The sequence below is a fragment of the Mastomys coucha genome, unplaced genomic scaffold, assembly GCF_008632895.1.
Source record: "Mastomys coucha isolate ucsf_1 unplaced genomic scaffold, UCSF_Mcou_1 pScaffold15, whole genome shotgun sequence".
Classification (NCBI taxonomy): domain Eukaryota; kingdom Metazoa; phylum Chordata; class Mammalia; order Rodentia; family Muridae; genus Mastomys; species Mastomys coucha.
Window position 1 is genome coordinate 77679287 of NW_022196897.1, and position 25672 is coordinate 77704958.

Consider the following 25672-nt stretch of genomic DNA (forward strand, 5'->3'; position numbering starts at 1 on the left):
ATTACCTTGGGGGTCGGGGGTGTCTTAGAATCAGAGTAATCAGTCTCTTGGTTTGCTACGATAGCCATTTCTGCCTAACATTTTTAAAACACTTGAGTAATGAAGAAACACTTTTTCATCTCCAAAAAAAGAGCTCTATATCTGTGCCCAAAGTATCGATAGGTCACTAGGTAAGTCCACTGTGAGCTCTACTTAACTGGAGAGGAATGGACCAGCTTGTCCTCAGAGTTGAGGTGAAATCCTTAGACTAGAGGCATTCATAACCAGAATACTAGTATTGCTTCTCTAAGCTTTTTAGCTCTGGGCTTCCTGTACCAGCAGAACCACACCTATAAGGCCTGTATTTTAAAATACTTTCTGTTAGCATCCATTCTTTCATTTGTTCAACTCTAACCATTCCTTTGTGTTTTTCAATTTATTAGGATGAAAAATCATCAAAGGCCAAAGTAAATGATTTCTTAGCTGAGATTTTTAAGAAGATTGGCTCTAAAGAGAACACTAAGGAGGTGAGAACTAAAGCCCAAGGCTGGTATGGTAGCACAGCAGTTACAGCACTTGGAAAGCCAAGGTAGAAAATGGCAAGTTTGCCAGGCGATGGTGGCGCACGCCTTTAATCCCAGCACTTGGGAGGCAGAGGCAGGCGGATTTCTGAGTTCGAGGCCAGCCTGGTCTACAGAGTGAGTTCCAGGACAGCCAGGGCTACTCAGAGAAACCCAGTCTCGAAAAACCAAAAAAAAAAAAAAAAAAAAAAAAAAAAAAAAAAAAAAAAAAAAAAAAAAAAAAAAAAAAAAGAAAATGGCAAGTTTGAGACTAGAAGGAACTATATACATAGTGAGACTATCTCAAAAAAACAAACATAACAAAAAGGCGGTCATTGTGGTACACAATTGTAATCTTAGCAGTCAGGAGGCTGAGGCAGATGATTGCTCTAAGTTTGAGGCCAATCTGATGTACATAGGAAGTTCTGGGCCAGTCAGAGTTATATAATAAGACCTTGTCTGGCCGGGCAGTGGTGGCGCACGCCTTTAATCCTAGCACTTGCGAGACAGAGACAGGCAGATTTCAGAGTTCAAGGCCAGCCTGGTCTACAGAGTAAGTTCCAAGACAGCCAGGGCTACACAGAGAAACCCTGTCTCAAAAAACCAAAAAAAAAAAATAGACCTTGTCTGCAAAAATCCTGAAGGAGGGGTGGAGGGAGTAAGTCTGGAGAGAACAAGGGGGAGTGGAAGGGGTTAAATCAAATAGGTGTGGTTCCCTTCATCGAACTCTTAACTTAATGCCCATCCCCACCCTCTTTCTTTTTCTTTCTTTCTTTTTTTTTAACCAGGGCCTAGCAGAGTTATATGAATATAAGAAGAAATATTCAGATACTGACATTGAACCATTTCTGAAAAATTCCTCACAGTTCTTTCAGAGTTATGTTGAGAGAGGCCTTCGGGTGATTGAGATGGAGAGAGAAAGCAAAGGCCGCATTCCCACTTCAACAGGTGTGGTTTCCTGTTACAGTTCCAGAAACCGGCTAAGATAGTTGTAAGCCACCCACTCCATTGGCATTCTTGTTGACACCAGCTTTATCCTAGTTTGGTGAGAAGTATAAAGCTCCTGGTCTTCTCCTCCTGCCAGGAGCCCTGTGGCCTGCCTGCACACCATGGACAGGGCCCACTCACCTCTCCTGCCTTACCTTTGACACCTTGGTGGAAAGTGTTCTCTCTTAGCTGAACTATACCAAAATGCCCTCATGTTTGTTCTCCCTACTCTGGCCTTCACTGTTTTGTGCATGTTTCCACAAAGAGCATCAGAAGGTGTCTCAAACTATTTTCTAGAAGGCAAAAACCTTTGAGTGTCCTGTCTTGTCTGATCCCCTGCTATTTCTGGGACCCCATCTACTGCTCCCGAGCTCCACCAACCCCCATGCTATTTATGAAACACAGACACATAAGCCTTGAGACCTTTGTGCTAACTTTGTCATTCTATTGTTCTTTATGTGGGGATTGAAACTACTAGGGCTTTGTGCATGCTCTGGATACACTCTGTCACTAATATATTTGTAGTATTACATTGGGTATTTTATTTATTTATACACACACACACACATACACACACACACAGCTGTTGCTTCTAAGAGAGCCTATTGACCAATTCCATAGCCATGTTCAGATCTTGTTCACAAAGATCTACCTGCCTCTGCTCCTGGGTTCTGAGTTTAAAAGGGATATGCCACTACACCCAGCACATTTCCCACTTCCAACATATATGATAATAGTGTCTGTTATTTGTTTTGTGTCTGTCACTCTCAGCTAAAATACAAAATCCACATGGGAGGTAATGAAGTACTGTACTTCAGTTTGTAGAGTATTTGTTTAGAATGCACTAAGAATTGGGTTCAGCTGGGTGGTGGTGGCACATGCCTTTAATCCTAGCACTTGGGAGGCAAAGGCAGGTGGATTTCTGAGTTCGAGGCCAGCCTGGTCTACAGAGTTGAGTTCCAGGACAGCCAGGGCTATATAGAGAAACCTTGTCTTGAAAAACCAAAAAAAAATTTTAAAAGAATTGGGTTCAATCCCTAGCACCCCTTAACTGGGCATGATAATGCATGCCTATAATCCTAGGAGGATGAGAAGTTTATGGTTATCCTTGACTACATAGAGACCATCCTGAGTTACATGAGACCCTGTTTAAAGAAGAGAATGAAAGAAAAGATCTACCAGAAAAGGTTTTTATCTGTTTAGTTGCCTAGAACAAAATTGGCACTCTGCAGTTATTTTAGGGATGGTTAGAATGAATGCATAGCCAACGTTCAGGCTGAAATATTACTGTCCCCACAAAGAAAAGGCTACTATAAAAATCGCTGCTCACAGAGACAAAGGAAGACAAAGGAGGTTTCAGTTTTAAAAATACTTAAACCAAAATTTAAAAAAAAAAAAAAAAAAACTTAAACCAAAGGCAGCCACAGCTGCAGAAGTTCTTGTCCTCAGGGCAGGGCAGAGCAGTCAGAATGCACCCTCTCAGATGCTTGACGCCTGTCAAAAGTGTGCACCTTGTGTAGTTTAGGTTCTCTCTCTGCATCTATTGGCTCACCCAGTTAGTTGAGTTTTGACACCATAAATGGCCACTCTCCAACCTATTTAAGGTTCTATAAGGGTGGTAAACAGAACACCAAGTAACAGTAGACTACAAGAAGCCCTCCTTTTCCCATTTCAAGAGTTCTTTGTTGTAGTGTTCTTTTTAAATTTATTTTTATTTCCTGTATGGGTGTTTTGTCTACTGTGTGTCTGTGCACCATATCTGTGCAGTGCCCTCGGAGGCCAGAAGAGAATGAGCATCAGAGCCCTTGGAACTGGAGTTACAGTTGTGAGCTACCATGTGGACACTAGGATTTAAACCTGGCTCCTCTAGAAGAGCCATTTTGCCAGCCCTTAGACAAACACTCTTGTCTCTAGCACTAAGTCATATCCTTGCCCCAAGTTTGGTTTGTTTATGTTTTTCTCTTAATTTGCACATGTATACAGGCATGTCTATATGTATATGGACATGTGTGCAGCTGCAGGAGCTTGTGCAAGCCCAGAAATGATGTTGAATGTTCTATTGCTCATTGTTCTCCATTTTATAAATTAAGGCAGGATCTCTTGCTCAAACCTGGAGCTCACTGGTTCAGCTATTTTACCTGGAACCAGTTTGCTCCATGAATCTCCTAGTTCTGTATCCTGCATGCTGAGATCTCCGGTCAGCTGCTATGCTATATGCCTACCGAGCATTTATTTAAATTCTAGGAATTCAGACTCCTGTCTTTACACTTTATCCATTGATCCATCTTTTCAGCCCTGTAAGTTAGGTCTTTTAAATGTTGTACTTTATGACTGTACCCTGCTAGAAATTTAGGAATTGAGATCAATTGGTGTTGTTCTTCTCTAAGAATATTGATGGATAGTTCCTATTCCTTGTTCTTTCCTCTAGATTTGAAAAACTTCTATCTGTTATGTCATCCAACCCAAACATAACTGATTCTGCCAGATATCCTCATTTTCTAAGTTGGGCACTCATCATATACTTAGAAGTAGCTTAGGGACTTTGGATTGCCTGTGTCAGCTCTGTGATTGTTGGTATATAAGCCTTCATATAACCAAGGTGTAAGTAGGCAGCCCTTTAGTGTCAATTCTTTTAAGTTCTGAGTGTAGGTTGTGTATTTGAGACCAGCCTGCATCACTAAGTCCAGGTAGATCTTTGTGGATTTTTTTCAGTTTTCAAGTACAGTGGAGACATTCAGACATTTAAGGTTTTTTTTTGTTGTTGTTGTTAGGAGATTGTGTATGATAAAATATGCTGTTCCACTGAGCCCTAGAAATTACTGGTTGTCTTTGGTAATAGATTGACCATTGCATTCTGGAAGTTGGGATATGTGGATATCTGCATGTGCTTCCTTCATTTTCTCCTCTGTAGGTATTTCCCCACAGATGGAGGTCACATGTGTGCCCACTCCCACAAGCACAGTGTCCTCTCTAGGTAACACAAATGGAGAAGAAGTGGGGCCATCTGTCTACCTGGAAAGGCTAAAAATTCTCCGGCAGCGGTGTGGTCTTGACAACACAAAGGTATTGTTCCTTTCTTTCTGAATGAAGTGGAGAGGAGCGACAGGTTCACCCTCAGCAGAATGGCCTGCCCTTGGTGTACACTGCTGAAGAGTTGTATCTTGACTGCTTGCTTCCCTTGAACTTAGCCTGTGTCTCTCTTGTCCTCTCTCAACAGCAAGATGACCGACCTCCACTGACCTCTTTGCTCTCCAAACCAGCAATTCCTCCAGTTGCCTCTTCCACAGACATGCTCCATAGCAAGCTCTCACAGCTCCGGGAATCCCGGGAACAACACCAGCACTCAGACCTAGATTCCAACCAGACCTACTCTGCAGGAACCATGACCTCCTCCTCCTCCACAACTAACATTGATGACTTGAAAAAGAGACTGGAGAGAATAAAGAGCAGTCGCAAATGAAGCTGCCGCATCCCTCAGCACTCTGCAGCTTTAGTTTACTAATCTAGAAGTCCTATAGTGTGAAGCAGCCACTGCAGGCCTCATTGTACACAAACTGATTGTATGTATCAGACTGCAGATGGGGAAGAGCAGTGGTGGCTCAAGTCTGCACATGGTCTGCTTCTAAAGACTGACTGTGGGTTAGCTTAGTGTACAGACTTCTAAACAGCTGCTCCCTCAGCTCAGAGTAGTTTCCATATCCTTTTTTTGCTTCGTTTTTTTTAATGGCTCATTTGTAAAATTGTCCTAATTTTTCCTAGCTTTCAGCCATTAGAAACTCTTTTAATAGTTCCTTTTGAGTTGTGAGCTCTTCTTCTGTAGCCCTGAAGGGACACTGTATTCTGTATGAATGCATGGCATGAGACAACTAATTTAAGAGTCTTTTATAAATAAAGTTTGCATTAACTATACCCATTTCCCAAAATGCTCTGGGAGTTCTGGACAACTGTTTTCTGTCACCTAAGGAAAGCTGTGTCAGTTTATTGAGCCCAGGTAGAGATGGGTTTGTTAGTGGCCTGCTGAGGTCTGCCTTCTCTAAATTCACAGATTGGGGTTGTAGTTCCGTTGAAACAGGAGAGACTTGCTGGCCTGATATTCACATGCAGACCCAAGGAGCAGAGAAAGCTCCTCCCTCCTTGTTTTGAGGTCTTGGTTTTTGACCTTCCTCTGGTCATCTTCAGTTGTTTGGAGGGACATTTATGCATCCTACTGCTTTGCTGTACCAATGACATGAGATTGTTTTCAGGTGTTGGTTTGGGCCAGCAGTTCCCATATCACAAGTGAATTGGGTTCCCTGGTGCATCTGGGAGAGCTTGCTGTTTTCCTGCCTCAATATCTGAGTCTCTTTTGGTCCAGACTAATTGCTTCATACTTTGGGTTGAGTGAGTATAAAAATGTGAAATGAAAATTCACTTCCAGAAAAATGGAGGATCTTCCTCCATAGTTAGAAAACTGCTTCATTAGTAAAAGGTTTTGGTTTCTTGGGGAGACTACAGGCAAGCTCCATGACATCTCTAAGGAACTTTCTGTTCAAGTCCACCTTCTACTCAGCTGGCATACCAAGCAATAAAAGATAGAAGGAAAATGAATCTTGATTTTTTTTTTTTCCATCAAGTGAACACTCTATTGGTTCCAGTCACCATTTTCCAGTGAGCCCAAGGCTGCCTGAACTTCTTTTTTTAAAGATTTATTTATTTATTTATTATATGTAAGTACACTGTAGTTGTCTTCAGACACTCCAGAAGAGGGAGTCAGATCTCGTTATGGATGGTTGTGAGCCACCATGTGGTTGCTGGGAATTGAACTCAGGACCTTCGGAAGAACAGTCGGTGGTCTTGACCACTGAGCCATTCTCCAGCCCCAAAGTTGTCTGAACTTAACCCTGCTTGTTGTAGGGGAATGTGAAGCAATAAGTATTCATAGCAGGGAAGGTGGCATTCACTGCTATGGGAGGACATATTTGCAAAGTGGGCTCTAGAGTGGGCACTGTTCATGTGAAAACCTAAGTGTTCAAAGTTTACAGCCCTGACAGTGATGTTGAAAGTAGCCTGAATATTACAGTGCATTCTTGATTTGGTTTTGTTGTTTTGGTTTCTTTCAACACAAGGTCTGTGTAGCTTTGGCAGACCTGAAACTCACTCTGTAGACCAGGTTGGCTTTAAACGCACAGAGATCTCCTGCCTCTGCCTCCCTAGTGCTGAGATTAAAGGTGAGCGCCACCACTGTCTGCCTTTTGTTTTTGAGACCAGGTCTCACTATGTGGGGGTATTATTAAAGTGCTAGTATTAAAGGAATACATCAACAACAACCCAGGCTACAATATATCTTAACCCCTTCCCCCTAAAGTCCTTAAATAAAATTTACATTAACTATACCCATCTTCCAAGATGCTCCATGTCTTGTTAGTGAACTGTTTTCTGTCACCAATTTAAGGGAAGCTGGGTATTGAGTCCAGTCTGAGGTCTACCTTCCCCCTAAAGTGTAATGTCACTGAGAGTGTGCCCCATTTTTGTCCATTTATTTATTTGTTTGTTTATTCTCAGTTAACCACAACCACAGAATAAGCAAGAAACTTTGTCCTAATTCTCTGTTCTTAATGAAACCGAATATGAAAACCAGTACAATGGTGACAAACACCTATAATACTGATCCTAGCACTTGGCAGACTAAGCCAGGAGGCTCTCAAATCGGAGACAAGCTTCAGGTAGATAAGAAGACTCAGCAGACAGAAAAGGGAGAAGGACTGGGAGTTGAGGTTGTTGTCTGTCTGTCCAGACAGGATCTTACCATGTAGTCCTGGCTGGCTGAAACTACTGTGTACACCAAGCTGGCCTCACAGAGATCCATCTACCTACCTGTCAGTATCAGTATCCCTGGCCTTCCCACTTTTAACCATGTATATTGGTTGAAGCTCTAAAGCTGAAACTGCGAGGGCATGACCTGCAGTCTTCACTCCTGCCTTAGAGCTCAGGGATGCATCTCCTCAATACAGTTCTGCAGTGTCAACAAATTTACTTCCCATGTTACAGGCTGTGGTGTCCACTTAACCATAAATGTCCTAGATAGAAATAGTGCTTTAATATTGTTATGGATAGGAACTTGCTCTATCTCATACCAGTGACCTGTTAACAGTAACCTTGAAGAATGTACTGTGACAGGACATCTTCACAATTCGTAAATTTGTCCAAGTATTAATGCCAAGAAAAACAGCAAATAAAGATTGGAGACAGAAGCTGGGCACAGTGGCATAGGCAGGTCTCTTGAGTTCAAGACCAGCTTGATCTATATAGTGAGTTTTAGAACAGCCAGAGCTACATAGTGAGACCACACACATAAGAGTAGAGACAGAACATCAACTCAGAGGTTATGTGAGAAGCCCATGCCCAAATACCATCACATTGTAATCTCAAAAGTGCTTTGAACATTGAGCCACGTGGGGGCATAAGTGTACCATTTTGGTGACATGGAAGATGTAGGATGTCATGACTAGAATCGTGGTTGTTATCTGGAATCAACACAAGCAGATGGGCATGCCTCAAAGAACATTTCTCAGTTGGGTCATTTTGAGATGGGTAAATTCACCCTAAAGAATGTAGAATGAAGACCAGCTGAGATGTAGCCCCATGGAGTAAACAATTACCAGATTCTTGGCCTTTCTGTTCAAAGATACCTATTGTTGGACTAGCTGGACCACAACCTGTACACCACTCTAATAAATCCTATATATGTAGTATAATACACAGATGCTGGGATTACAGACCAGTATACTATCATATTCACATAATCAACTTTTTTTTTTTTAAGACAAAGTTTACCTGTGTAACCCTGGCTGTCCTGGAACTCACTCTGAAGACTAGGCTGGCCTTTAACTCAGAGATCCACCTGCCTCTGCCTCCTGAGTGCTGGTATTAAAGGTGTGTGCCACCACCACCTGGCTCTACATCCAGCTTTTACATGGTAGGTTCTGGGTATCCAAAGTCAAGTCATCAGGATTGCACAGGGCTTTACTCACTGAGCCATGCCCTCAGTCCCACAGCATTGAATTCTAAATGTGTAACTGGATAAGTTACTTCTCCAAATCTATTTACTTACCTACCTACCTCCTGTGAGGAATAACACCTCCCTTTTGTGAGGAATAAATGGGATAATGCATCAAGGTTAGGATATAAAACATTCTCTTTTAAAAAATTCAATAAATTCACAAATTCAACTTCTGCCTCCCCTCTCAGCTAGTCTGTGCTGGGAACTGGATTACTTGCAGACCTGTCTGTCTAGCCACATCCCCACCTCTTCCAGAGCCTAGTCTAGAGACTTGTCCACCAACAGCACTGGGCTCACTGAGACCTACTGACAATCACTTTTATTGAGAACAGAAACAAACCACAAAAACATTTTGACTGGTTTCTGTGATTTTGCAATGAGGATCCCATATTGTAGGTCCCTCACCCACCTATCCAAATTGATCAATGACTTTCTGTATCCACCTTTTCAGACGGAACACGTGAGTGTAGAAGCCATATTTCCCATTCCGGTCGCAGCCTTCACCCCAGGAGACAATACCCATTTGATACCAGCGGTGGTTATAGGGGCTCTGAGGAAGAAAGGTAGGGTTTCCAATAGTCAGGTCCAGGTGCTATTCCTGAAAACAAATTCTTGGCCCCCAACCTTCCCTGCCTTTGGGAGATTATCCACTAACCTCTGGCCTTTAGAGAAGCTTACCTTCATGACAAAAGGTCCCCCACTGTCACCTTCACAAGCATCTCCTCTCTTGGAGTCATTCACCTTGAAGCCTTGAGAAAGGAGAGTTCAGAAGTCACTTCCCTTAAGGAACTACAGCCACGTGACCTCATTTCCTCACCTTATGTTTCTAGTCTTTTAGCAAGCATGTTGGTTTTACCTGTCAAGGTGCCTCAACTCCAGCCCCATTCCGTTTCCACTTTGGCCAAGTCACAGCCCTCTCCTGTACCCCAAACCACACCTTCAAATAAACTACAGGAACACCCAAACCTCAATTTAGTGTACTAAAATGCATATGTATATAATCTAAAACATATAGAATGAAGACGGAAACATATCTTTCAACAGAACAAGGCAAATCAGTAGAAACACGGAAACTACCCAGACCATAGGAAGACACAAAAAAAGACCTTAGTTAGTAAGACACCTTCAGGGGCTGGCGAGATGGCTCAGCGTGTAAGAGCACTGATTGCTCTTCTGAAGGTCCTGAGTTCAAATTCCAGCAACCACATGGTAGCTCACAACCACCCATAATGAAATCTGACGCCCTCTTCTGGAGTGTCTGAAAACAGCTACAGTGAATTACACTGGAGCGAGTGGGGCCATCCTGAGTTCAATTCTCAGCAACCACATGATGGCTCACGGCCATCTGTACAGCTACAGTACATTCATACACATAAAAAATAAAAATCTAGGAAAAAAAAAGACGTGGGTTCAATCTGCAACACCACTGTAATAATAAAGTTGGGATTTCGGTTTGTTTTAAGTAAGCCAAGCGCACTTAGAAGGCGGGGAGGCAAGGGTGTTGTAAACTATGAGCCAGTCTAAGTTACAGAGTAAAACCCTATCTCAATAGCTACTAAACAACTCAGAGCCTACATGGCTTTAATGCAAGCACAGGCAAATCTCCAAGGTCAGTGCCAGTCTGAACTACAGAGCAAATGCCAGGTCAGCCAATGCTACATAATGAGACTCTCTCTCAATAAAAAGATAAATATGGAGAGTGACTGAGGAAGACACCCAACTTCAACCCATGTACTCCACACGTATTTACACATATGTGTGAACCCACATCAACACATACATATTCCATACTCTCTCTCTCAAATACACATAATATATAAATGATAAGAGTAGGAGTTAATGTTACAGGAGAGAAAAATAATAGGTCTAAATATTGAACATGTCAAATTCTTAGTCTTTGTGGAGAGGGGGCAGGAAAACTACTTTCTAATTCAAAAAGAGTATGAGATGAAACACATATATAAAGTAAGGGGCTGCAGTACGAAAAGGTCATAGAATACATTCCACCATTCCAGAAAGCTACCAAGAAGATGAGAAGATAGGAAAACTCACAGCACTAAAGTGAATAAACACTTTGGTTCTTATTTTAAATGGAATTATAGTCAATATCAAATGTTTTATGAACATAATACAACCCCAATAAAAATATCAAGATGCACTGGGCAGTGGTGGTGCATGCCTTTAACCCCAGCACTTGGGAGGCAGAGGCAGGCGGATTTCTGAGTTCCAGGCCAGCCTGGTCTACAGAGTGAGTTCCAGGACAACCAGGGCTACACAGAGAAACACTGCCTCAAAAAAAAAAAAAAAAAATCAAGAAGCTTACTTGTTAGCTTGAATTTTGTTTTGTTGTTTGAGACAGGGTCTTTCTGTGTCGTTCTAGCTGCCCCATAGCTTATAAGATCCTCCTTGCCTCTGCCTCCAGAGAGGTCTACGGTAGCCCAGATGAGCCTCTAGTTACACATGACACTCCTGCCTCTGCTCCCTGAGCACTGATGTTTCAGATGTTACCACTACATCTGGCCCTCTTTTCTCACCTCATTCCCTGTGAGAATTGTGGGATGGCTTCAACTCCATGGGCCTCCCTGTGGTTCCTCAGGCCAACCAAGTGTTTGCCTACCTCAGGACCCCTTACCTGCGTCTGTCCCCAAAGCCAGGTTTAGACCCTCCCTCTGTGTCTGATTCCTCATCCACTTCTTCCAGTCTGCTTAACTTGCTTGAGAAAAGGCCGACTCCAGCCCCTCTGACCACTGGGTTTAGTTGACTTGTCTCTTACAGTCTCCTCACTCTGTTCTTTCCTCAGAGCTGTTGTCAAGAACTGGTGCTCTAGATATGTTTATTGGCGTGCCCTACTCTAGGAAGGCAGTTTCCTCAGGACCACCTGTTTGGGTTCCTGCTGTGTACCCTCAGAGTGCTGTCTTGGACACAATAAGCATGTGTGCTGAGTGGCTGAATGAATGTTTGTACCGAACCCAGGACTTCTGCTGAGCTAGATTGGTTAAGCAGGTATTAATGACCACTGGCCAAACACACTCTCTTTCTCTTCTCTCTCTCTCTCTCTCTCTCTCTCTCTCACACACACACACACACACACACACACACACACACAGACCTCAGACCTCAACAGCATGGAAACTTTTTACCTTCAGAGAAAGCCTTGGCCACTTACCTGGAGTCTTCTGACTTGTAAGTGCCCAGGTGTGTACCTATACCACATCCCAGACCTGCCAACCCCTGTCCCAGCTGTTTCCCTGGCCCAAGGCAGAAAGCCTTACCGGCACAGAACATGTTGTCAGTAATGCGTATCCGGGTGGAGGCCTTGCACACTGGCCGCTCTACAATGGGCAGGTTCACCACCTGCAGGACACTGGGCTGTATCTCGTTGATGTTGGTTGTCCATGTCTCCCGAAGGTTGCCCCAGCCTGTCACTCGCCCTTTATAACCAGCCTGGAGCAAGCTTTAGGGAAAGAGAGGGACCTGATGAGAATTATCCCTGACAGCCCTCTAGAAAATGACTTTTGCATTCATAACCATGGAACTGAGCCCTGCAAATGTGTGTCAGGCCCCAAGATTCAGAGCCCAGGCCAAATCACAACCGAGGCCCTAGTGCCGGCCGACCTGGTTACTGTCTGCTTGTCCGGCAAGCACAAGGGATGAATATAGTCACTGAAGGGTACGGGCTTCTTTAGCTTGAGCAGAGCGATGTCTCTGTCTAGGTTCTCCCGCCAGTTATATCTGGGATGTACGTAGATCTTTTCCAGCATGGAGATCTTTTCAACATTCCGCTCATATCTGTGCAGACCCCAACAGAGAAGGACCACTGATAAGAGATCCTCAGCTAACTGAGCACAGTCACACATAGTCTTCTGAGTCACACAGGCCCACAGACAGAGATGAGCACATTGCTACATGTACTGTTACAACAGTCACAGTTTAAAGAGACTCCCACCTGGACCATGTCCTGGTGTCTGGAGTGGGCCAGGGCATGGCCATATGGGCTTTCCCAGTGGGGATGCTGACAGATCATGCATGTGGGTCCCATGGCCCCAAAGTCCCCAGAGCCCCCTATGAGCACTCAGAACTCAGCCAATCACCATCAGCTATTAGCTTCATACCTGGTTCGGGAATGCTTGCCAATGCGCACCAGGAGGTCATTCTCAGTGAAATTCTTGTCCCAGGGTGGGTACAGAATACAGTGGGCAGCAGTGAGGACCCATCGGTCACTGATAAGGCTGGCCCCACACAGCAGCTCTTGGGGACTCTTCCGAAAAAGCATCACCTGCCTATGGGAAACAGAGTGCATTAGGAGCTGGAGCCCAGTCCCTAACAGCCTTAGAAATGGAAAAAGAGCTTAGATGAAGAACTGGGCTAGGATGGTGTCTCAAGCCTGTAATCCTTGCACTTGGGAAATGGAAGCAAGGAGCAACAGAAGTGGGGCTGGTGTGATGGCTCAGTGGGTAAGAGCACACTGACTGCTTTTCCAAAGGTCCTGAGTTCAAATCCCAGCAACTATAATGGTGGCTCACAATGATCCGTAATGAGATCAGACACCCTCTTTTGAAGTGTTTAAAGACGGCTACATCGAGGCCAGCCTTGTCTACAGAGTGAGCTCCAGGACAGCCAGGGCTATACAGAGAAACCTTGTCTCAAAAAAACCAATAAATAAATAAATAAATAAGGCTACAGTGTACTTACATATAATAATAAATAATTTTTTTTAAAAAAAGGAGCATCAGAAGTTCAAGGTCAGCCTCTGCTATATAAGATCTTCCCTCCCCAAGAAAATAAAAATAAAAGAAAGAAAGAAAATAGATAGCTAGATAGACAGACAGACAGACAGACAGACAGACAGACAGATAGTAGGACAGGGTTGCTTCCAGGGCTCAAATCTCAGATTGACTTGGCTGCCCTAGAGGACCAGAGCTCTTTCGGTGTAGATTTCATATAGTTTAGCACAGCTCAGAGTCAGAATTGGATACAGTCCTGACTATGCAGAGTGCCTGAGGATGAGTCATTTAAGCTTGCTGGGCCTTATCTCTGACATCTACTTGGAAGACATGGCAAAGCTGGCTGAGGTAGCTCTGGGGAAAATTAGAGGGTGGGTGCTAGCGTCATCTGTGGAGCCAGGTCCTGTAGCGGCCGTGGGTGAGGCAGGCCTGTAGATCAGTCCAGGACGCACCAAGGCGCGATACCCTTCTCAGCATCCCAGCCCTCCACGATGCGCTCCTCTATGTAAGAGTCAAGAAGCTCCTTTTCCGTTTTGTCACTCAACGACTTCTTCTCGAACAAAGGCCGCAGACCACAGTCTGCAGAGCAAGACAGAACGGTGAGGGGCCGGCCCATCCTGGCCTCCAGCCTCGCATGCCACTGAAACGTGGGTGTCTCACCTGCCTCCCCAAGGCCGAAGGTCTTCTCATCGAAGAATGTGTGGAACTCCGCATTGGTGGTGCGTCCTGCGATTGACTCGTCCACATCATGGTTCTCCTCTCCCACCGCCTCCTCTGTAGAGACCCGGCAGTGGCTGGGACCTCAGACCTTCCCAAGACCCCAGGGGAATTGGAGGGCGTTTAACTCCGAGGTTAAGAGCCTAGGCAAACCTCGGTGACCAGCCAACAATTTCTCAGAGCCTCCGTCTACTCATCTATGAAACAAGAATAGGACCTACCCCTAGACAGGTTTCTGTAAGGCTGTAAGAAACCCACTAGTCTTTGGTCTTGCCCAAGCCCTGCTCTATGAGCTCTGCTCACCGCAGTAGTTGAGGCTGCAGTATTCAAAGTCGCCAGGCTGCCCTGCAACATAGCACCATGCGCCCTCCTCATCCCAGTCTGGATTGCGGCAGAAGTTTTCCACGAGTTTCACCTCGGGGTCGAAGTCTTGGTACTTGCTCAGGGTCTTGGCTGGTAAGCTGTTCCAGGCCAGGCAGGGGGACCCAAGTGCTGTCACAGCCAAGTTCCCCTGGTATAGACGGCCACGCTCAGTGAGGCACTGTCCCAGTGGAGGTGACAGGTTCCCCTTGGGACCTTCTGAGCGAGGAGTCATCTCCACTGTGTTACGGCCCTTCTGGCCTGGTGAAGAAGGATACAGAAGGCAAAGTTGGGGGAAATGACATGAAGACCGGAGGGAGATTTGAATCCCTGTCCTGGTGGATTACTCCTGTGTGACTTCAGGCAGTTTAAACACCCGTAACCTCAGCAACTTCCCTTCAAACAATCTTACCCGATAGTTGACCAAAGAAAGTTGACCAAAGAATGTAATATACACCGCAGAAGTATCTGGTGCATAATAAGTCAACATGATAAGCAGCCAGGGCCTCCTCCTGGACACCCAGACCATCTTCAGTCTATTGGTAGTGACTTAGTGACTGCCTGGAGTCCATTTGTATAAAGCTTTGTTGCTTTGGGGGGCTGCTTTGTTTTTAAGGTTTTTTTTTTTTTTTTTTTTTTGGTGGGTCTTTTTGTTTGGTTGGTTTTTGAGACAGGGTTTCTCTGTAGCATTGGCTGCACGGGAACTCACTGTGTAGACCAGGCTGTCCTGGAACTCACAGAGCTCCACCTGCCTCAGCTTCCCAGGAACTGAGATTAAAGGTGTGCACCACCACCACTACCACCACCTGGCTCAGATTTCAAGTTTCAATTGGACATAGCAGAAAGGTTGTTGGGTCTGCTAGAAAGGTCTGTGCGGACCATGGTGTAAGCTCAAAGGTCAGCTTCCACAAGTCTGCAACATATGTCCCACAAACATGGACAGAGGCAGTCTAGCTAGGCAGCTGGTGTTTTTTGTTTGTTTTGTTTTGTTTTGTTTTAAAGATCACTGGTGATTCGCTTTAAGGGCTATCTCAGGTGGAACACAGCTGACAAAGAACCTGCTCTGAACCAGCAGCTAGAGAAGGGGCATTCTCCACCACTAATTTACAGCTCCTGGGCCTCTTTTTATTTTGAGACGGGGTCTCACTAAGCTGCTTAGGCTGGCCTTGAATTCACTGTCACCTAAGCAGGTCTTGAACTTTAAAACAAAGATTTTTTTTTCATTTTTATTCATGTCTCTTGTGCTATAGATATGTGTATTTGTAAGGTGTGTGTGTTTGTGTGTGTGTGTGTGTGTGTGTGTGTGTGTGTGTGCACTTGCATATGTGGAGATGTTTGCCAAAAGACTGTGAGATTCCCCTGGAGTTGAAGTTACAAGTAGTAATTTCATGGGTGCCAAGCCCTGAGTTATGGCCCTTTACAAGGGAAGCAGGTACTCTCAACTGCTGAGCCATGTCTCTAACCCAGGGCTTGAACTTTGGATCTTCCTGGCCTCAGCATCTCCAGTAGTTGGGATCATAGGCCTGCACTACTGAACCAATCTTTTTGTGGAGGGTGTATAGGGTAAGGGGAGTTGAACCTAGGACCCTGTGCATTCTAGCAAAACTCTTTACCACTAAACCACATTCCTAGCCCATGGTATGAATTCACCACTTATATTCATATCCTTTACTCTGTGGTTTTGTAGCAGACAATATTTCACTTCTTGACTTTGGCCTTGGTCATATGGCTCATTCTGCCAATGGAATGCAGGCAGGACTGACTGTCAGCTCTAAATCACAGGCCTTCAAAGACCACTTCTGTTCTACACTTCTGCTGTCATCAAGGAATGGAGGGACTCCCTCAAGGAACTGCTCAACCCCAGTACAAGGGGAGCAAGCAATTGGGTTCGGCTGGATCCACCATTCATAGCACAACCCTCCACATCGGCCCAGCGATTATGGATGGAACACTGTCTTCCCATCCATTCTCACCATACACATGCTGGTGAGTGCAGCTGAGAGCATCCTCTAGCCATGCCTCCATGTTGTAAGAAAGAAACACTTGCTGTGGCATGCCCTTCAGATATGGATGTTTGTTCTGCAGCATTACTGTGGCTACAACTAGGTAACCATGGGAACTAATCACAAGAATCAACCAGAATAGAGCCTTAGATGCTTCCTCTATGGTAGGGGTTTGGGAAAGGCATGTGACTGAAGTGATCTAGGAGGATTTCCTAGAGCAAATACCTTGGCAGGACACAAAAAAAGTTGTTTGAAAAGAGGCACAGCCTGAAGCATGAGGGACCCAAGAGGGAGGGAGAAAAAGAGGACCCAAGAGGGAGGGAGAAAAAGAGGTGACAGGCAGCCTGCCCAAGTCTCCCAAATGCCCTGGTTATCGGGCCCTTTCAGTTTGTAACTCTTTCCCCTTGCTTTGAAGGTGGCCAGCATAGTGATGCCCATTCAAGATTACCAGGCCTTATGACATAAACCCCTGGGCCTTGACCATGGACTGCTGCTTGGCCCCAGCTCACCACAGACAGGGACACTGCATTCCTCTCTGCGAACAGTAGGATCTGTGGTATAGCACCAGGGTCCCGTGGTACTGCTGTCTGGATTGCGACAGAAGTTCTCCTGCAGGTCTGCCCCAGGATGGGTTGTGGAGTTAATTCTGGAAGAGAAGGATGCTCAGGGAACCTGTGCCTCCTGGGTGTGTTTTTGCTTCCCCTCCTGGCCTTCCCAGCACTCACTCAGGCTTGTGAGGATAGCGGCTCCGCCACAGCTGGCACTCGATACCGGTATGAGTGACATTCACAGTCCCACGGTAATTCAAACCCAGATCCATAGCACAGCGACCTACGGAGACACACACCTGAGTCTACGTCAGACCCCAAAGACATCCCCCAATCTTCTGTTAACACGTTGTCTGCCCACTGGCCCCAGGCTCTCTCTAGCCCGACATCTGTAACTCCTCTCACTCCTTTGCAGCTGTTCTGTCCACTCCACAACAGCCACGTGACAACCCCTGTCTCCTGCCCTTGTTATCTTAGGGCCTTTGCACACAGTTTCCACGCTTGGAATTCTCTCAGGTTTGTTCACTAGCTCATCCCACAAGGCCAGGTAAACAGAACTTCTGGGAAACCATTTCTGATTCTGCCGACAAGCCAGCTGCTCTTTCTGTTCTCACCTGGCCTTTCCAGGAATCCCTGTGGTATTTCTGTTACCCTACGATTGTGAGTTCTTTAAAACCCAGAACTTTTCCATGCTTTTAATTTCCCCAGCACCTATTTGGTGTCGTCACCTCCTGTAACTCAGGCTCTCAGCAAGCAGAGGTACAAGGAGAGTTCAAGGCCAGTTCATCCTCACTTAGACCCTATCTACAAAAGGAATCCCCAGCACCTGACACCAACACAGTGCCTGGCACACAGGGAAGGCTGAGTTAATATCTTCTGAGTAAGTAATTAAAGTATGAAGGCTGGAGAGATGGCTCAGCAGTTAAGAGCACTGGCTGCTTTTCCAGAGAACCAGAGTTTGATTCCTAGCACCCACATGGCAGCACACAAGGTCTCTAAGTTCAGTTCCATGGGATCTAATGCCCTTGTCTGGCCTCTGGAATTCTAGACACATAAGTGGTATACAAATGTACATGCAGGCAAATATCCACTTATCTTACAATAAAAAGACAAGTATAGGCGTGGTGGTGCATGCCTTTAGTCCCAGTATTCAGGAGGCAGTGGCAGGTGTAGTTCCAGGCCAGCAAGTTACAAGACAAGCAAGGCTGAATAGAAAAAAACAGTCTTAAAAAATATTCACCCTGCACACTATTAAAGCTCAGGGTGGAGGCCAGTCTTGGCCAGTGAACTTCTGAGTGTCAGAAGTGTGCCACATTGAATTTATGGCAGGATTTTCGCTAACATCACTAGAGCTTGCCTCTGTGACTGGAGTTTGGTAGTGGTCACTGCCACATTCGTAAAAAATAATATATAAAAAAAATAAAAAATAAAAAATAAATAAAAAAAAAGTATTCACCATCTTCGCTTGCCTTTAATCCCAATACTTGGGAGGCAGAGGCAGGTGGATTTCTGAGTTTAAGGCCAGACTGGTCTACAGCCAGGGCTATACAGAGAAACCCTGTCTTGAAAAAACAAAACAAACAAACAAATATTGAAAGAAGTGGGGCTTTGAGCTGAGCACAGTGGTGCAGGTGTGTAGGTCCAGCACTCAGTTGCTTGTGAAGGGTGGGGGGAATCAGGACTTCAAAGTCAGCCTAGGCTACAAGAGACCCTGACTCAAGGAAGGAAGTCAGGAAGGAAGGAAGTCAGGAAGGAAGGAAGTCAGGAAGGAAGGAAGGAAGGAAGGAAGGAAGGAAGGAAAGAAGGAAGGAAGGGAACAAAAGCCCTTAAAGAGCTCCCTGTCTATAGTGGAACTTATCATTAGAATAAAGATATATTCAGAACACTGTGGAGGGAGGCTGCTCCCTGAAGACTCAGCGAGGTCCCTGGGGGGACAGGGTTTTCAGTGGAGACTGTTGACTACTCCAGAGAAGGAACAAAGTAGACAAGGACTAAGACATCTTGACAGGTTTACTGGTCCTGACCTACTTCTTGGGGGTCTAGAAGAAAAAGTCAAAGCCGGACAGGCAAAGTTTTCCTAGCTAAGAGCCTGTGCGTAATGGGGAGTCTTCTGAAGGTTTGGAGGATGGCAGCTGCCATGGAGGCATATGCCAGAATCCCAGCCCTGGGGAGGTGGAAATGGAAGGATCAGGGGTCCAGGGTCATCCTAAGCACCTAGCAGGTTCGAAGCCACCCTGGGCTGTAGGAGTCCCTGTCTCAAAAACAAAACAAAAACGTTGTGGAGAATGAATTAGTAAGACAAGAGCTCTGAACAGAAATGCAGTCAGGCCCCAAGAGTTAGGCCCTGAGATTAATTATCCATTCATTCCTCCAACAGTCTCGTTACATGCCAGGCACATGGCCACCTGCAAAGACATCCTCGACCAAGGACAAAGAGGAAATGTCAGGCATTGGAAATATCACTTGACCAGTCAGCAATTTCTTTCTCTCAGGCTTCCGCACCACCCACCCACACAGAGTCTGCTCCCCACCTTCCAGACAGTCCATCAAAGTCTCTCGAGGTTTCCTCACTGAATCACACACTGAAAACAAAAAGCAGAAATAACGTTTGGTATCGCTGTGAGGACAGGGTGGGAACAGGTGATGGAATGATAAAAGCAGGGTAAGAGATGGGATGGGGGGAGGGCAGAGCGGGTGGCGGGTGTGCTTTATGCAACAGCAAGTTCTGGAGGAGAGGACATTCTTTAGCTGGAGCCCCCCAGCCACCCTTCCTTGGGCAAACCTTACTGGCCACTCACTTGTGTACTTGGCCCAGAACACGTCCTGCAAAGTAAGGTATGGGGGTGAGACTACGGCAGGATGGGGTTCTACTTGGTTAGTAGGCATTATGTCTTTCCCTTACCACCTGACCCCAGCTTTAGTCTCCTACTTTGGCTTCCAAAAGGAGAAAATATGTGAAGAGAGAGAGCCCCCGGCACCCTTGACTAAACGGGATCTCCTCCATGCTGGAGGAGACAAAAATGCATCCTCCCCTCCACCCCTCAGAAGGGAATGGGCTGCAACAGAGCCCCATGGCCAGTGGGCACACAAGGGAACACAAAAATGGCGGAAAGGCTTAAGCAAAACACCAGACAACCCAGAGCCGCACTATAGCTGGCTGCTGAAGCTGACGAGCTCCCCTCATGTCATGAGCCTCACTGTGACAGGCTGCGCCTACCGACCCCAAGACAGATTTGGGTGTCCATCTTGCAGCCCAAGGAGACAAGAGTCCGAATAGAAGTGAAAGTCGAAAAAGGGAAAGAACCCGGATGCTTCCTGCTCCCGCCACCTGTGGTTCAGCACTCCTCCGAAGAGGGAGCCCAGGCCTGCTCCTTGTCTACTTGCCCTGCCTCCTAGCAGGCCGTGTTGCGGGGCTCACCGTTTCTTGGGGAGACTCCAGTGCCTCAAAGGCCTCCTCATAGCTGCACTGCTCTTCCACGCACTCACGCTCCAGGTTGCCCTTTCGGAGTTCCTCCAGGAAGCCGCTGTTGGCTCTGCGGACCCGCTGGAGCAGCGATAGTGCTTGCTGAGGGGCCAGGAACACTGCAGCAGGGGGCAGGGGCATGGGAAATCGCCTCTGGAAGCCTGGCTATCTTAACCATTAGGGATAGGAAGCTGGCTGGCCTGCTAGCTTCCAAGAGGGGACATAGGGGATGAGGAAGGTACTCAGAAGGCCACTGGACATAGTCTGTGAATCATCTGCCTTTCATCGGTAGCCCTATCCTCCATTCTGGAAGACAGAAGTGATGCCCTCCTACCTGAACCACACACATGACTCCTTCTCTATAGAGCTGGACACTCTGGTCTGAGGTCCACCTCCTGACTATCCCTGTGTTCTCTGTTCTTAGGCAGGAAACCCCAACCCTCAGGCCTTTCCCACATCCTCTATCCTGCCCGAGGCCTCCAAGTGCCCCTTACCATTCTGGCTGTGCACCAGGCAAGCCAGGGCAGCCAGAGCCAGGCAGCCAGGTAGGCCCAGGCCGCGGACGTGCGACATAGTGTGTCAGCTCCTGGGATCTGAGGGATTGTCCTGACTCTCTCTGGGTTAATATTGAACCAATGTGAAGAAATCAGTGGCAAGGGAGAGGTCAGCAGATCAGGGCCTTGGGGACAAATGGGTAGGTAATAATCCTAGGGTCCACCCCCGACATTTAAGAGGACAGGCTCTCCTGGAAGCAGGGGTGGATGTTCTTGGGGAGAAAAATCATATAGAGAAGACCATCATCCAACCCCTCCCATTCATTATGTGGGTAAATGTGGATCAGTAAGTCCTTCCGAAGGCTCCTTCTCATCCCCGCCAACAGGGATGGTGCAAAACTCTCCACATCCACACACTATGGTTTTCTCCTTGTGCAGTAGGTGTAATGCTTCGTGTTGAGAACTGAAAGAGCTTACCAACGTAGAGCACACAACACACAGTGCTTACTGAATAGCAGACATGTGCATAGACATAAGGAATAGAGATAGGTGTGACCAGGCAAGCTCTCTCTTTGCACTATGAGACAGGGTAGCTCTCAGCCAGGAGGTGGCTCCTCTTTCTTCTCCTCTAATGGTGCTGTGGGTGGTAGTGTGGGGAGGGCCTTGTGGCCTCTAGCTGTCTTCTTCAATCTGCCCCAGCACAGGCGCTGGCCCACTTCTCCGGGTCTCCCTGACACAGCCCCTTCCCTCCCAACCTGTGTGCACTACACCAGACTCTTAAGGCTCCTAGTTCTACACAACTCTAAGCTTGCTTCTCACCCTCCCCCATTGCCTATTTACAAGGTAAATATTAGTCCTGGGTCTAAATAGAACAGAGGGACAAAGAGCAGGTACACCCACACCCGGGAGGCAGGGACTCCTGCTTTGCCTTAACTTTATCAGGGCTGGGGTCATGTACAGTCTGGGGAAAGGGTTGGCAGAGAGTTGGGGACTGGAGCTCTCACAGTCGGCATAATTTCTGAGCAGCCTACTTCCTATGTGTTTTCATAGTATACATATAGAACACATATCACATATATTACAATTTTCTTTTTTAAATTTTTTAAAAAAGATTTATTTATTATTTATTTTATGTATGTGAATACACTGTAGCTGTACAGATGGTTGTGAGCCTTCATGTGGTTGTTGGAAATTGAATTTTAGGAACTTGCTCACTCAGGTCAGCTCTGCTTGCTCCAGTCAGTCCAGTCTGCTCTGCTCACTCTGGCCCAAAGATCTATTATTATACATAAGAATACTGCAGCTATCCCTAGATGCATCAGAAGAGGGCATCATACCTCATCACGGGTGGCTGTGAGTCACCATGTGGTTGCTGGTATTTGAACTCAGGACCTTCAGAAGAACAGTCAGTGCTCCTACTCCCTGAGGCATCTCGCCAGCCCCCTAAATTTTTTGTTTAATAATTATGTGTGTATGTCTGTGTGTGGGTAATGCATGTGAGTGCTGGTACCTGAGGCAGCCAGAGGCCAGATTCCCTGGAGCTAGAGTTCAGGCAGTTAGGAGCCCCCAGTGTGGGTGCTAGAAGGCAAATTTGGATCCTCTGCAAGAGCAGTAAGTGCTCTTAATCACTGAAGCCATCTCTCCAGCTACAATTTCAAAAAACAATTTTTTGTTTTTTGTTTTAAACAGGCTTGCTCTATGTTGTCCTGGCTATCTTGGAACTAACTCTGTAGATCAGGCTGGCCTAAAACTCAGAGATCCACCTGCCCTGCCCGTGCCCCTTGAGTACTGGGATTAAAGGTATGGCCACTAATGCCTGGCTAAAAAAATCACTTTCAAAAAACCTATGCAGCTGAATGTAGTGGTCACACCTATAATCCCAGCACTCCACAGAGGCATGACTTAATGGCATCTGCTCTGCCATTAATGTCTCCTCTGGCTCACATAGTTTTATGGGTCCATCGTACCTGATGTTTCTCAGAGCTGCCCTCTGTGCCATGATGTTCAGTTCTTTGATGGATACTACACATTGCCTAACTGTCTTGTCTGTAGGTGTCCTGGTGGATTTTAGAGACAGAGTCTTGCTGTACCTGGAGCTGACCTTGAACCCAAGGCAGTCATGGGTGCTACCTCACCCAGTTTTATTTTTCTGATTCATCTGTCAATGTGTATTTGAATGAACTTATAGTTTTGGGATGCTATGAAGTTAATTTTTTGTAATTGTATTGATTTGATTATGTATGTGTGTGTGTGTGAGAGAGAGGTATAGAAAAGACAGGGGCACATATCATAGAGTGTTCATGAAGGTCAGAGGATAAGTTTGGAGACTCAACACTCTCCTCCACTGTGGCTTCAGGGGAGCAAACTCAGGTCCTCAGGTTTGCACGGGAAGCTCTTACCTCTGCTATCCCACTGGCCCCCTTGGAATATTCTTGAATACACTTTTTTTTTAAAAGATTTATTTATTATTATACATAAGTATACTGTAGCTGTCTTCAGATGTGCCAGAAGAGGGCGTCAGATCTCATTATGGGTGGTTGTGAGCCACCATGTGGTTGCTGGTACTTGAACTCAGGACCTTTGGAAGAGCAGTCAGTGCTCTTACCCACTGAGCCGTCTTGCCAGCCCGAATACACTTGTTTTAAAAAAAGATTGATTTATTTATTCATTTTTACATACGTTGAGTACACTGTAGCTGTCTTCAGACACACCAGAAGAGGGCATCAGATCCCATTGCAGATGGTTGCTGTGAATTGAACTCAGGACCTCTGGAAGAGCAGTCAGTGCTCTTAACTGCTCTCTCCAGCCTTAGAATACACGTTTTTGCATAACTCAGCACTTACTCCCATTGGGTAAATGCCCAGGGAATGGGACTTTCTGGGCATAAAGCAGACATAGGATTTACTTAAGAACCTACAATGGATATCTGTTCCAAGTGCTTGTACTAGTTTACACTCTAAGTGACGAGGTTTGAGGGTTTCAGATGCTCATATTCTTAACAACTTTAATTTTATAGGAAGCATTTTTTTTTTTTTTCGAGACAGGGTTTCTCTGTGCAGCCCTGGCTGTCCTGGAACTCACTCTGTAGACCAGGCTGGCCTCGAACTCAGAAATCCGCCTGCCTCTGCCTCCCAAGTGTATAGGAAGCATTTTAATTGATGAGTGTCATTGTCTTAACTTATATTTCCTGCTAACTGATGACACTGTGCCTCCTCTTTTTCCTTTCTCTCTCCACCTTCTCTTTGGTGGTTGTTGGTTAGTGAATAGGTAAAAGCTTCTAAGTTGGGTATAGAGGGAATACCTGTGTTAGGAAGCAGAAGTGGGTGTCTTTCAGCCCTAGTTGTATAGTGAGACGCTACTGAAAAATGAAATAATAAAGGGCCAGTTAGGTGGCCCAGCAGGCAAAGGCACTTGCCATATGCCCCAGTTTCCTTTCTGTTTCTGCGATAAAACATCTTGACAAAAGCAATTTAGGAGAGAAGGGGTTTATTTACCTCCTAGTTCCACATTATAGTCCATCACTGAGATACAGCTACCCATCAGAAGCTTGAGATAGCTAGCTGGTCACATGGCATCTATAGTCAGCAGCAATGGGCTAATGCACACTTGTCTTCAGTTCACTTTATCTACTCGTACAGAGTTCAGGATCCCATCTAGGGAATGGTGCCACTTATAGTGGGCAGATCTTTCAACCTCAACACAATCAAAATAACCTCCCCTGCAACATGCCCACAAATCAGCCTTCTCTAGACAATCCCCCATTGAGATTCTTTATCAAGGTGACTATAGATTGTGTCAAGTTGAGAACTAAAACTAATCACCAAACAGCACAAACCTGGCAACTTAACTTTGATCCCCAGAACCTACATAAAGGTGTAAAGACAGGACTGATTCCACAAGGTTGTCCACATATGCCTTGGCACACACATGTTAACACACATCATACATACACACAATAATAGTTCATTCTTGATTCTCCTGCTTCAGCCTCCCAGGTGCTGGGGCTGTAGGTGCAAGCCACAATATCTAGCTCAAACCTACACTTTTTAATTTGGGGTTCCATAACCATATAGGTAAGCTGAAATCTATGAGGAGGTGTCCAGAAATGCTTTCACAGGATTGGTCCTATGGCAAGAATTCCATCTTAGTATATACCAAATTATTAAGAATCGTTTGGCGGAGCTGGGCAGTGGTGGTGCACGCCTTTAATCCCAGCACTTGGGAGGCAGAGGCAAGCGGATGTCTGAGTTCGAGGCCAGCCTGGTCTACAGAGTGAGTTCCAGGACAGCCAGGGCTACACAGAGAAACCCTGTCTCGAAAAAACAAACAAACAAACAAACAAACAAGAATCGTTTGGCGGGGGCTGGAGAGATGGCTCAGCAGTTAAGAGCACTGACTGCTCTTCTAGAGTTCCTGAGTTCAATTTCCAGCAACCACATGGTGGCTCACAACCATCTGTAATAGGACCAGATGCCTTCTTCTGGTATGTTTGATGACAGCAGTGTACTCACATAAAATAAATAAATAAACCTTTAAAAAAAAAAAAAAGAATCGCTTGGCAGGTGTGTGGCTTATACCTCAACACCTGGTGCGGGGGCTAGGGCAAGAGATTCATATAAACTTAAGGCTAGCCTGGACTCACACTGAGTTTCAGGCATCAGGCACACATTGATACACTGTCTCAAATCAAAACCAATACCAGCAATCAGTCTTTTCAAGAATGGACATTGCTGGGCTGGTGAGATGGCTCAGTGGGGAAGAGCACCGACTGCTCTTTGGAAGGTCATGAGTTCAAATC

At 45.8% G+C, this 25672-nt stretch overlaps 2 protein-coding genes and 1 non-coding gene across 8 annotated transcripts in view; 2 read left to right on the plus strand and 1 right to left on the minus strand.

Moving 5' to 3' along the window:
* The window catches only part of Ckap5 (cytoskeleton associated protein 5), a 92056-nt gene extending 86607 nt beyond the window's left edge, over positions 1–5449 (plus strand). For all 5 annotated transcript variants that reach the window (XM_031371005.1, XM_031371010.1, XM_031371006.1 and 2 more), the window contains 4 exons: positions 423–506; positions 1328–1487; positions 4438–4589; positions 4744–5449. In XM_031371005.1, coding sequence (XP_031226865.1) covers positions 423–506; positions 1328–1487; positions 4438–4589; positions 4744–4986 — 639 coding nt within the window. In that variant the 3' untranslated portion in view covers positions 4987–5449. The remainder of the gene's footprint in view (positions 1–422; positions 507–1327; positions 1488–4437; positions 4590–4743) is intronic.
* Positions 5450–8785: 3336 nt separating this feature from the next.
* On the minus strand, positions 8786–21014 carry F2 (coagulation factor II, thrombin). Of its 2 annotated transcripts, none has more exons than XM_031373581.1 (14): positions 20923–20953; positions 20336–20499; positions 19716–19740; positions 19449–19499; positions 17095–17200; positions 16879–17015; positions 14310–14627; positions 13950–14063; positions 13742–13868; positions 12678–12845; positions 12181–12354; positions 11838–12019; positions 9244–9314; positions 8786–9115 (listed from the first exon to the last, which is right to left on the minus strand). In XM_031373581.1, the coding sequence occupies exons 1-14, from the start codon at positions 20951–20953 to the stop codon at positions 8975–8977; spliced, it is 1809 nt and encodes a 602-aa protein (XP_031229441.1). In that variant the 3' UTR covers positions 8786–8974. The 2 variants fall into 2 exon arrangements, with proteins under 2 accessions (XP_031229441.1, XP_031229440.1); XM_031373580.1 differs by having other exon boundaries at positions 8870–9115; positions 20875–21014.
* LOC116092704 lies at positions 18158–18313 on the plus strand. Its single transcript, XR_004119430.1, has one exon. It is a non-coding gene; the product is annotated as a small nucleolar RNA SNORA62/SNORA6 family (small nucleolar RNA).
* Positions 21015–25672: the final 4658 nt, after the last annotated feature.